Raw genomic sequence first — 12,920 nt, 5'->3', positions numbered from 1 at the left:
GCTCAGTCAATTGTCCAAAAAAAACAAGTGTAAATCATTAATGTTAAAAAAGAAAATAAATGTTTGAACCTCTAAAAGATTCCTCTTTGAAATGATCCGAGTCATTGTCGGCAACCTCATTTTTATCCTGAAGGCTGATTTTACAATAATCTTCTTCAGAACAGATTGGCCTTTCTGATACAAATGAAGGTAGTTTCTTCAGATGGAGTTAGTGCTCTAATGGATCGGATGTTTTGTGTTTACATTTGCATTCCTGAATGACTCGATCTGTTGTTAACCATTCAAAATGAACTCGCCACACAGCTGCACTGCTGAGAGTGAGATGGATCGGAGTAAGTGCAGAAAACGCGCACTCATTGCTGCTTTTCATCCGTTTAAAGCTCACTGTTAATAGATTTGTGGACGTACAGTGTGCTTCCACCTCAGCGGTGGCAGCTGCAATGTATGAGTCAAATTATATGACGAGTCGTCTTGTTTCCCTTCTGATAAATATTGTTCTGTTTTCATGAATCATCGGTGCTTAAGCTGGTGTAGGTGTGATAATACTGTAAAGAACTGGGAAAAGCTATCACAGCCCTTCATTTTCTAAAAAAAAGAAAATAGAAAAAGGAAAAAAGGCTTTTACTGCTGGATTGAAAACTTACTGTTGCATAAAGCAGTATCTGGATGACTTGGGATGGACTCATTAAGAGCTCAGAGGGTTTAGTCAGGAATTTGTTGGTTGTCAGTTGGTGAGGGGTCCTTGAGCGAGCCTTACTTTGATCTGTGACTGAGGTGACTTGAGAGCAAGCTGAGGAGCGTGGGACAATGGATGGCGAAAGCTTGTTTTTATCTCCAAAACGCAGACAAAATAACTCACAAGCTTTCATTCATGACACAAGAATGCATAAACATTGCATTGCATTATTTAACAGGTGGCCTGATTTTTCTGAATACAAGCACTTTTTTCATACGTCTTACATGAATATGTAGTGGAGCTGGAAAAATGATTAGTGGCACATTCTGTCTGCAGAAGGAAGCATGTTGCTTTTTCATTACTTTCTCTTTTCTCAATAAACCTCCAGTTTATCTTTAACACTGAAGATATGGAGTTCTGATATGCTGCTCCTCTGCCCTCCGAAAGTAAAAATACTTTGACCTGCTTTGGTGTGACAGCAAAATGGTAATGATATCAATGTGATATTGTAATGTGGCTGGTAAACTGATAGACCAAGGTTTTGTAATTTTGCATTCAGCCCCCAAAGAAAATCTGACTTGCTCGGTTCTTCCTTTTTAATCTTTTCAGCATCAAATTTGTATCAATGAATTAGATCTGAGATCAAAAGGCTGCAGACCTCTCATATCTTTTTTTTTAAAAGCACTTCCAGCCGGAAAAATCAATGCAAATAAGAATCATATCCTCTCCTCAACGAGACAGGGATGGCAGATTGGATCTAATGTTGATTTCCAACCATGTCAAGAGAGAATGGGTGGATGACTGCAGGGGATATAAATATAGTCAGGGAGAGATGAAGAAGTGATGATGGAGAGGTGATGAGCAGTGTATGCTGAATGTGTGAATGCATGATTATACTTTTTGTAGGTCTGTGTAGTTTAGTCAACAAAAAGGAAGGCCATTGCTGTTAGAATTGGTGATTGCCATCAATGTGTGATCATCACTGTTGCTGTGAGATGTACTGGCTGTAATGTAAAAGGGATAGACAGGCTGTTACATGTTTAGCAGTGTATACAGCCTGAAGCATGAATGTCTTTTTATATTTAGTAAGTATTGCATGCAGTACACCAGCAGTGACATGTACCCAGAGTTGTCAACTATACAGAGCTTATTGTGCATGTTAAAAAGTCGTCTTCCTTGCTGCCTTTACTGACAGCTTAAACGTTGAGCTTTTTTTTTTTTTAACTGTGAAATCTTCTGCTTCGTTGACTATTCCCTTTTCTGTACTTATCCTTCGTCAGGACAAGTTGACAGCTTGTTAATTTTTCGTCTGTCTCCCTTTGTATTCTTCTAGTTCTACGTGATGACTTCAGACAAAACCCTGCAGATGTGGTCGTGGCAGCTGGAGAGCCTGCGGTCCTGGAGTGTCAGCCTCCTCGCGGACATCCTGAACCCACCATATCATGGAAAAAAGATGGAGCAAATATTGATGACAGAGATGAGAGGATCACGGTGAGTGTTCCACACTAAATTGCCAAAATCAAATCTGCTGAAGCCGACAAGAGCAAAGATGATGTGTTTCAATGTATTAGATTGATTGATGCGGTGATGCAAGTCAAGTCATTCCCAAAACCTCAGATTTTATTGAACGATTGATTTGTTTGGCTTATTATTCACATGGAGCAATTTCCAAACCCAAAACACCCAATTTGGTGGCTAAAGCCTTTAATAACTGAGGTTAGATAGTGTTGCTCCTTTGGTCAGCAGCAGTGCATTGATTAGGACACCGTGTTGATGAGATCAACCAGGGGGAGAGTATCTCTGGGGAGAAATGAGCTGACCTGAATCGAAGAATTGGAAGTTGTACTCAGCAGCAGCTGCAGCTACAGAATCTAAACTATGTACTTTTAATTTAATTACATCAGCACAGCCAACAGCATTGCCAGCACTACAGTTCAATCAGCTCCTCATACTTGCTTACGAAAGCTCTGTGTTGAATAATACTTGCTCCAACCAAACATAACTTTGTACGATACTAATGAGGATGGTCCACTATATGGCTGAAAACCTGCTGGGGAAAATTGTAGACGATACATATTTATTGCTGAGTACATCAGAGCAGTGATTTTTAACAGTGACAGATACACTGGGTTGGAGAAATGGAGCCTTTATTGGAGTTCACCATCCTAAACAGTGCAGCTATTCTTGCTCAGTTTACACTACAGTCCATGTTTGGCTGCCAAACAGTATAATTGAAAGAAAAGCACATAATCTAGTTGAAAGAGAATTAGATCATACTGTAACTGTCCCTGGGTTTAGTCAGTAGTCATGATAATCATGATAAGCATGAAAACATTTAGCCACAGTAAACTCTAGAGTGAATGAATGTATTGTCTCTCGTGTGATAGGCATCAAAAGAATTTGTTGCAACTTTGATCTTCTGTAAAATAAAAGAGGATCATAAATCTATTAATTATTTTATCTTTTTAGTGTTCATCACACAAAATATTTCTCTCTGTAATTTAAAAATGTAAAAGTTGAGTACTTTGAAGACGGAGTCTTCCTGATTAATCTCTGAATTATGCATAACAAACACACACACGCGTCATTTCCCATCATTAATATTAATTTTAAACAACAAATTTCTTTTTCTTTTTTTTGTTTTTGAATGTAACGCTTAAAATGCTTTGATAAATATTGTTAAAACCGTTTCTATGACACAGGCTGACTCAGAGTTGTGTCTTGGTAGCCTGCTGCAGTGTCGGGCCTTCTGGGAAACTAAAAACAGGGCCTGAACAGCTGGTGTTGCTCACTGTAAACTTCCTGTCAAGCACGGAACCTCAGACTGAGTGTTCCCAAATGACCACTTTAAAATTTGTGCTAGACGTCATGTATGACCACCTAAAATGTGTAATCAACTGTGGTGACAGATGGGAGTCTGGATGGTGTCCTATGGTTTCCCGTGTTAAAATTTGGACAGTCATGGGACGATGTCCAGAGTTTGTTTATGTTACAGTAAATTTGGTGAGTGAATTTAGGACTGTGGAGAAGGACACAGGGGTTGAAATCTTTGTAATGTGATGAACAGCTGAACTCGTTAAAGGCCTCTGCCTCAGCCCGCCTGCATTGTAATGTTTGGTTCAGTTCATTCCTCCTCCCATGCAACATGCCGAAACGTGCAGTCTCCTTGGTGATCACTGGTGATCAGACCAAAGTCCCAAACCACCTGCAGAGGGGATTTTTCTCTTTGCATCGGCATGAGATGTTTTAGATTTGCAGGATACAAAATAAAAAGACAGGACTTGAAATTCAGTGAAAGGAAGTACTTTCAGGAGGAGCCCCCCTGTTTTTCATTCAGTTTCAGTTAGCTGTGTGTAAACAGCAATGACATGCTGTGTGCCCTGCCGGATATATTCATGGCTTCATGTGGGGCTGATTTGAAAGGTTTCCCACAGCGCTATGAAAAGTCAGGTTGTTCTGTTACCTTGTATTGCTGCTTTGCCCACGTACCCTTAACTTTGTCAAACTGGTCTTTTGGGAACTATGAGGTAAGGATAAACAAAAAGGAAATGGAAAAATGCCAACATTTAAACCTATACCAGTCTGTGCTTAGAGCAAGAGCTTGTCAGCAGCATTAGAAATGGCTAAAATGCAGCTCATTGTCCCCCTCCTTTTATTCAATAGTTGTGGCTAATTATCAGCATGGAAAATGAACTGCTGTGAGAATACCAAAAGAGATTGTGTTGAATGGGGGGGTTTTGCATTATCAGTAATGCCAAATGACATGAGACAAAAGGCAACAAAATAGAGCCATCTCCCGGTAATGCAGGGATAATGGTCAGATTGTTGGGGCTTTCAGCATTCTGTGTTGTGGTTGAGAGGATATGCATGCAGAGAAAAGAAAACCGCTGCTGCATTCATTCACTTTAGCTAGCTCTCAGATTCCCTGCTGCTCTGGCACTCCAAATATGCCAGGGCAAAGTGGGAAACTGCAACAAACACACAGAGGTACGAATATGGGTAAAGTGGACAAGGCCTTAAGTGTAACCTCATGTCAAAGCCCTGTGGAACCAACAGTACACCCCGCCTCCCCCATTCCTCTGCCGTATGGTCTGCCCCGATCTTGGGCCTTTGTGAGTGTCACTGTGTTTTAGCTGTTAAGCCTTTCCTCAAACAAACAGTAACATAATGATACTTCAGACCCCTCTAGCACCACAGGGTGCCCTAAATAAGCAAGGCTTCCACAGCCTATTGAAGTTTCTCCTCCTTTACCATGAATATTAAACAGAGGGCAAAGGGCCAAGGAATGCCTCAGAACTCAAAAGAAATAAGTCTATGTCCAAAATTGTCCTTTGAAAATCTTAGACCAACACTACCTTATAAAAACTTATTAAAACATGTTGTATCAGCATGTAAAGTGCTGGGTTGTAGATTAATCAAGACAACATGGCATGTATATGAACACACGTCTCAGCTTAACATTGTTGTCATGAATAGAGCAATTTATAATTTTTTATTTTTTTTGCAATACTGTGTGTCAAGTTCTCTGTCGGTGGTTTTCTAATGACAATATCAGTTACATGCTCGCAGGAGGTGGTGCTGGTCTTGAAGGCTGATGTGTGCATTTAAAACCTTAAGCTCCATCAAGGCAAAGAGATCACCAGAGCATCACACTATTGTCTGAATCTGTGCTGACTGGCATGGTTGTCAGCTGAGAGAGGGGCTGAGGGGCCTGTGCTGAGGCTGAGGTTGCCTCTCTGACTGCTTGAGAACAAAGCATCTCCTCTGGCCTGTAATCAAAGCCCTGGGAAATAACAGACATGGCATTCACCTGGACAAACACACATTTACTGCCAGGTGTGTGTAGTTCATGTCTGCTTGAATGTGTGTTCCCTTGCTCTCATTTGTAGTATCCACAAACCGAGAGAAAAAAAATCCAAAACATCGTTTTTTTTTTCTTTTTCCCGACATTTCCCGACACAGTAACAGACAAAACTGTCCTCAGGCTCTTTATGATGACTGGAGGAGTGCTTGCAGTCCTGCAGTGCCCCAGGGCTTACCTTAGGGAGATGCTGTTGGGTTGAATAGGGAAACTGTTCTTTGGCTTAGTTTACCCTGAGGATGAGCGGGCCAACTCACTGGGTCTACATGATGAGATTAATTCGATTGTAGCTATAGTTGGGTATGCTCCTTATTTGAGCAAGGGTAATTATCCTTGGATATATGGCGTTAAATTAATCTAATCATTGGCACAAAGCATGTCATATCCCGGTACGATAGGTGGCACTGTACTTATTTCAACTATTGCTAATAGAGCCACTTCTTCACCACCACCAACAACAACAAACTCAGGCATTCAAGAAAGATGGAGAACGAAGAGCAAGATGAAGCTTCGTCCCTCTACATTTCATTTGTAATGAGCATGGTTGTTGCACAAATGCGATGCACAACGACGCATTCTCCATGGCGTTGTTTGTTTCTTTCTGACGACAACAGTAATATCGCCTCCTTTAACTTCCGGTTTACGACCCCGGGAAAAAATCTCGAGCATGCGCAGAACGCAAAGTCCAATTCACCACGTGCTTCACCGTCTACAAGCACGTTTAGTGTGACTTTCAACCGAGTTATCTAGGGGTCTTAATCTGATCGCGAGTAACCCGATCCAATTCAATTTCTTGTCAGATTAAGGTGTACACATGAATTTAATAACTCAGTCTTATTGTAATTTAGCCCGTAATCCGATTTTTACAGTGCCATGTAACCCCACTACGAAAATAAAATGGCTAGACACGTACTGTCAGCTCATAGCTCATGTGTTTGTGAGTACATTTTACATCTACAGCAGTTCCGAAATGTTTTGAAATATTTGAGCTATACTGTTATTCCTTTTCTTTGTTTACTACCAACCTAAAGTGTCTCTCATGCTGCCTTTCCTCTCCATGTTTAGCCTCTCACCTCCTCTTCTGTTCTCTCAGATACGTGGAGGGAAGCTGATGATCACAAATGCCCGCAAGAGCGATGCTGGGAAATATGTGTGCATCGGCACAAATATGGTTGGAGAACGTGAAAGTGAAGTCGCTGAACTTACAGTGTTGGGTAATTAACCTTTTTTTTCCCTCTGTGACAGTACTTGAGTGTATTCTGCTTCACTCTTTCACACAGGTTTACACTTTCGATTCTGTATGTCTGTTGTTGAGACAGAATGCAGATGTTAAGCTTTGACCATCTAACTCTCAGGAAACTAAATGATGCTACTGACCTTTATAAGATTGAGTGTGAGATGACCAACAACCTCAGACTAAACTGAGTTTTATCATGGCAACGGCAGCTCCTCCTCTGTGACCAGCTGCACTCTATTTCACATCAAGTAACCTCTGACCCAAATACTCTCCTATATTCCCAGCTGAGAGCATTTCGAGACTCCTGATTTTTTAGCCAGCTTTACCTTTTCTTCTCAGAGAGCTCATGTAATCGGTCATAATAATGACAGCAATGCTTACTTTGTCAAGATAAATAGTTACTCGAAAGAAATCGAGAATAAACACGGGCAGTTCTTGCCTCTGAGTCAGGGTCATAACTCAGAAACATTGGTTAATTATAAACTTTCCTGGTTTGTTGTCAGGACTGATGCCCCATCTGACAGAATGTGTTTAGAGCATCTAATAAGAGTGCTTTGAATTTTAGCCATAGTGGCTATAAAAAGAAAAAGTTTAAAAAAAAGCTGTGGTTGAAAACTAAATATAAGATATATTTCAAATGAATATTAGTAGGTTAATGACAGAAAGCTTTGTGTCTCATGCCTTGTGCTGTGCCATGTTTTCAACTAATTAAGACATTTATGCAGATTATCACATATTTAAAAAGTTAACACTTTATTTTCTGTATGCAAATGTTATATATATAAATATTGTTAGCCTGATTCTTTCATTGGAATCATCTGCTGAACTTTCACAGTGATATCCATATCTCCACTGTTAAAGAAGTAATTTGTGACTTTGCTTTAAAAATAATGTGAGCATCCAACTGGGGAAGAATTTTACTCTTTTCGTCTGTAGTTTCTCCCCTAAACCCTTACAGGAAAGTACTACACTAAGATTTGTTGGATATCAGAGGTACACATTTCATGACCGCTCTGCAAGGTTTCACCTGTCTACGTTCATTTTTTTAATCTGTGCAGAGCGTCCGAGCTTCGTACGTCGCCCAGGCAGCCAGGTGGTGTTGGTGGACCAAAGTGTAGAGTTTAGGTGTGAGGCCCGTGGCGACCCAGTTCCCACTGTACGCTGGAGGAAAGACGATGGCGACCTGCCCAAAGGAAGGTACGACTCATCAAGTCATCTCCTTTCATCAGACTATGCCTTCCTCGCTCATTAATTTTCTTTTGGTCTGATCCATCATTTCCTTTTGTCTGTGACTTTCAGTTGTTTTTGTCAATATCTGATACATGAATACTTGTTTTAATCCAGATTTGAAACTCGTGAGGACCACACCCTGAAGATCCGTCGACTGACTTCAGCTGATGAAGGCTCCTACACCTGTATGGCAGAGAACATGGTGGGCAAGGCAGAGGCATCGGCTACGCTCACCGTCCACGGTAAGCTAGGACACTGCTACAAGTCTGAGTTTCACACAGTTCTGCTGGACAAATCTATTATTCATGGCCCCTTAGACAGCTGTTCTAAATTCATCTCCATTTCGGGTATTTGTGCAGCTTGATTCAAATGCAATTTAGCCCAACCTCAGTGCAGTAATAGCCAACTGCTTTGCTACTATATGGTCATCACTTTAAACTCTTCTCTCTCAATTAGCTGATTGATTTTTAATAAAAAGGAATGTAAAAATCCATACCACCTGCAGAGTTGTGCACATGGGAGCTCAACAGCAATTGATTTAATTTGCCTTATACAAGTGGCATTTCTCCAGAGGCCTGTCCTCCTTCATGTTTTAAGACATACAGTACTATTTGTGAACCTATGGAATATCTGTGTGTCTCCAGTGGCCCTCTTCATTGGACCTCTTATTAACACAGTTGGAATATAAAGCAGCTGGTCACAGAGTGTGAACATTTAGAAAGAAACCATTCAGGGGAACTGGGGGTGGGATCACCCCAAAACCCTCCTGAGAATCAGAGGAACACAGAGGCCATTTAACGCCAAACTAATAGGAATGTTGAGAGTCGGGTGAGACAAGAGGGGAGGGAAGGAGGAGGAAGCTGGGTGGAGGGATAGTGAGCATGTTGGTGTTGGAGGTGGCTCAGCATTGATGCAGAACGGGTTGGGAATTGGGACTGGGGGCGATAGTTGTGAAGAGGATGGGGGGGTGGGGGATTTCTGTGGTGAGGTCAGTCATATTAATGTCACCACCAGCAGTGTGCGCAGCAGAAATTTAAAAAGACAAGGCAACTCTATTCTTCTGCCAACCCCCCCCCATCCAAATACAGATACTTCACATGGCTACCCTTTACAATTATTTCTTGCTTTTCTCTGCAGGACAGCAATCTTGTGAGGCCTAAGATTAGGCTCACCTGCCAATAGACACATCAATATATCTACTTCTCTTATTGCTTTTTTCCATTCTTTCTCTCTCCCTGATGAAAGCTTAGTTAATGAAAGAGAACATGGGTCAATAAGCTGTTCTTCTGCTTTAGAATCATGTTTGAAATGCTAAAACCTCACCTGTCCTCAGTGGAAATTAAATGTCTAAACCTCAAGCCAATTCCCTGCTGCCTGCTTAAAGAAGCAAGACTCTTTTCATAAATCATGCCTTTCAACCCCTATCTTGTAAGAGTTAGAAAGTAAAAGAAAAAGAAAAAATCTTCAGCAAAAATCATACTGCTAACTTCCTCCTGAACCTCTGAGTTTTCAAAGTTCCCAGAACCGTTTCAATCTACTATTTAGATCTATGCGCTTCATCCAGCGCAGGATACAAAGAGGCCAGCGAGGCTGTGGGTACTGAGTAGTCCAGCAAATTAAAGGCAAGCAGGCCACAGTTCCACGCTCGGAAATAACATGCTTCTAATTACAGATGCGGGCATAGGAATGGAAAGAAAAGCTTGGATAATTGTAGGTCTAAATGGGCCAAAGTAGAAAAACGATGTATAGGTAGTGAGATGTCGCTGTAGTAGTGAAGACAACTGTGATGTGGGGGAGCAGAAGTTTAGTCTGTGGGTTTAGTGGGCATTGCTGTCAGCCTGTATCAATACTCTTAGGCAAGATCGCTTAGCCTCTGCATAAGAATGACTGAGCCGCTGAATTAAATAGTTCTGTGGGGGAGATCTAGGGGAGTGATCAGACATGTATAGTTGGAGTGGAATTAGGATAGATATTCTCAAATTAAGGAAAGAAAAAACAACTAAATTGGATGGAGGGGGACGGTGGGGTGGGACAAGATTCAATATAGATTCCCTGTGCATGATAATGTAATCTTTTTATTGCTGCAGAGCACTATGTAAAAGCAATTTAAAAAATGCAGTAAGCCACGCAATATTGAGGATGTTGGCCTTTGGAGCAAATCTCTTGTAAAAGCTGGACAGTTTCGGAGAAGAATCTAGTTCTTTGTGGACATAGGAACTTTCACACTTTCCATGGTCAGATTGTCAGTAAACAATGGCAACATTGTGGAGGTGGCGCCTTGGGCTATTTTTCTTTCAATGGGCTCTGCTCTCATAGCTAACCTAATCACTGAAATATTGTTTAACACACGTGTTTGTCAGTCTACTACACCTCCTCTGGACTTATAAATGTGTCAAGGAAAATATTCACTTGATTGATTGAATAAACACGTAATTGGCCTTGTCACCAGCCATATTTATGGTTTCACTGTAAAATCGTTAACCTAATCCACATGAGAGTGTTAAAAAGATGGGCTTTCCTTCTTTTGACAAAAGTATGTGCACTTATAAGTATGTAAATCTAAGAACTGGATGGAATTTTTTTATTTATGTCTTAGATAATGTTTATTCTGTATTTTTAAATGAAGCTTCATCAGTTGTTGCTGTACTAATACAAATGCATTCTGAAAGACTGTATTGGACAGAAGTCAGAAAATCACGTTGTTGTTTTTTCTCAGCTGGTTAAGTTTGCCGTGGACAGTGATTTATGTGTAGAAAAGTCTTGAATAGAATTATAGTCCCAAGGGCAGTGTTGCTAATAACCCATGTAAAAGGGTCTGGAAGGAAGCTTGGAACTGGTGCCAAAAGAGAGTGAATGAAAGGAACTTTCTTGTCAGCAGTCTGTGTGCTGTTACAGTGATGATAAACACTAAAATCTGGTTGAAAACCACATATAGAACTTACATTTTGCACATAGTCAACAGTCTGCTTTGAGCTTGCAACTTTGCAGATATCTTAAGCATTTTCTAAAAAGTGGTTCACAATGTTTTCCACACAGGGGTGCATGTGGAGGGGCTGGGGATTGAACCACCAAACTTGCAATTACTACCTGAGCTATGGTTGTACCTCTGCATGCTTTGGTCTTAACCATCAAATTGACCCTCACTGTGTTTCTTACTGGGAACCACATTTCTCTCCAACAGTGCACAAAATCTCAGAGAGACGGGGCATTTAATGTATGCTCTTGTGTTGATTGCAGATCTACTGAACAGCACCACCCTTCAAATCCCCATAATAATTTGTGACGTGGTCTTTTGTACAAAGCCTGCCTCCTGTTGTGGAAGTAGGCCACAATCTTCAGTGTGTTCTTCTTAGCTGGTCTGATCAGTTTATTGATATAGACTCCCCTTCATGCTGTAAGCAAATAGAGAGCCCACAAAAAAGTAGCCAGGTCAAATTTAAGGCTCATCTCTCCCTCCAGATCCACAACTGTGATCACAACAGCATGGGAGAGGTAAGATTACCTAATTAGAGGCTTAGACACACATGACTGGATGTATGGAAGCATTATAGGGGGGGGGCGGGGTAGTTGTGGGTGTCTCACAGTCATGAGTGTCTTGTTCTAAGAGTGTTTGATGTACGCCTTATCTGCATTTTAAAGGCCAGCGATAGGTAGTGGGAGGAGGAAAGGTTTGGTCATTATTCTGACTGACAGCGTTTATGTTTCCAAGGGAGCCGTTGAAGCAGACAGATTAGATAAGGTGAGTGATTGGACGGGTGAGATTTATAACCAGTGAGTGACAGTTAACAGTCACCTTATGTTTTTATGGACCAGGCTTAACTATGCAAAGCTATGGTTGAGGTACTGTGATCCAGCTAGTCCTCGGGGTGCTTAAAAACCTCATTAAAGGTGTAGGGATGGTCACCTTCACACAACACCTGGGAAAAGAGGAAAAAGATAAACTGAGCATGAAGTCACTGAGCATTAAACATCTGTCCTGTCCTTATATGTTTCATGTTATCAATGCACCTTTTTTTAATATGTTGTCTAACTTGATCCAGCATTTTTTCTGTCCTTGAACATATCCCTTGACTAATACAGAAGGTTCATAAATTTTTGTGTGCATGCATTTTTAATGCAATCCTAATCAACCAGAGTAATTACGCTTCCTGCATGTATTGTGGGGTCCCTAGTGTTTGAGTCAAAGATGAAAAATTACACGTCTTTTATTTGCAGGATGATAATAACTTGATTATATGTACCCATGGACATCACACTGTTGTTTTTGTTATCTTTTTTTCTTTTGTCATGCTGTTTATTATTTATCTATTTATCCTTTAAATCATTGTTGTGTTTTTGTTTCTTTTTTAGTCGTGTCTGGTAAGTTGAAATGTCATCCGTCACCTATTCACCGCCCTGACAGAGACAGGAAGCTGTCACAACCCCCCTTCATCCTCCCATCACCTCTCCACCCTACAATCAGCATTCATGTTTCTGTTGTCATGGGCAACAGTGACAAAAGGACATTAATGGGTAAAAAATCTTGGGCCTCCAAGGTAAAGCTGCACCATTTCATTTAGTTACTATCCCCTTTTATACATTCACAAAAACCTCCATCTTATTCATGGATAAAATGTGGCTTTAATTGAAGTGACAGTTTTCAGATTGCCTTTCTTCATGTATCATACAGCCTATGTTGAAAGACGCTAACATGTTTGCAGAATTTTAGTATTTGAGAAGCCTTACAGAGTGCTTTTAAATTGAAGGTGTAAACTGCCCTGTCTCCTGACCTCTACATTCAGGTTGTGTGTCTTCACATAAACCATTGTCACCACAGAGCAGCTGACATTGGGCTACATCACTACTCTTTATCTAAGATGGAATTTGTCATTAAGATGCATGGATACTGCATTCTGGTTGAGGTCTGCACTATTGGA

At 40.8% G+C, this 12,920-nt stretch overlaps 1 protein-coding gene across 4 annotated transcripts in view; it reads left to right on the top strand.

The window, feature by feature from the left end:
- robo1 (roundabout, axon guidance receptor, homolog 1 (Drosophila)) overlaps positions 1-12,920 on the top strand; it is a 223,543-nt gene that overhangs the window by 182,656 nt on the left and 27,967 nt on the right. For all 4 annotated transcript variants that reach the window (XM_075473124.1, XM_075473123.1, XM_075473125.1 and 1 more), the window contains 4 exons: positions 2,010-2,167; positions 6,631-6,751; positions 7,833-7,971; positions 8,119-8,246. In XM_075473124.1, the coding sequence (XP_075329239.1) occupies positions 2,010-2,167; positions 6,631-6,751; positions 7,833-7,971; positions 8,119-8,246 (546 nt within the window). The remainder of the gene's footprint in view (positions 1-2,009; positions 2,168-6,630; positions 6,752-7,832; positions 7,972-8,118; positions 8,247-12,920) is intronic.

The sequence above is a fragment of the Odontesthes bonariensis genome, chromosome 9 (assembly GCF_027942865.1).
Source record: "Odontesthes bonariensis isolate fOdoBon6 chromosome 9, fOdoBon6.hap1, whole genome shotgun sequence".
NCBI lineage: Eukaryota > Metazoa > Chordata > Actinopteri > Atheriniformes > Atherinopsidae > Odontesthes > Odontesthes bonariensis.
The sequence above is the reverse complement of the archived record's forward strand: the minus strand, read 5'-3'. Positions and strand labels throughout refer to the sequence as shown.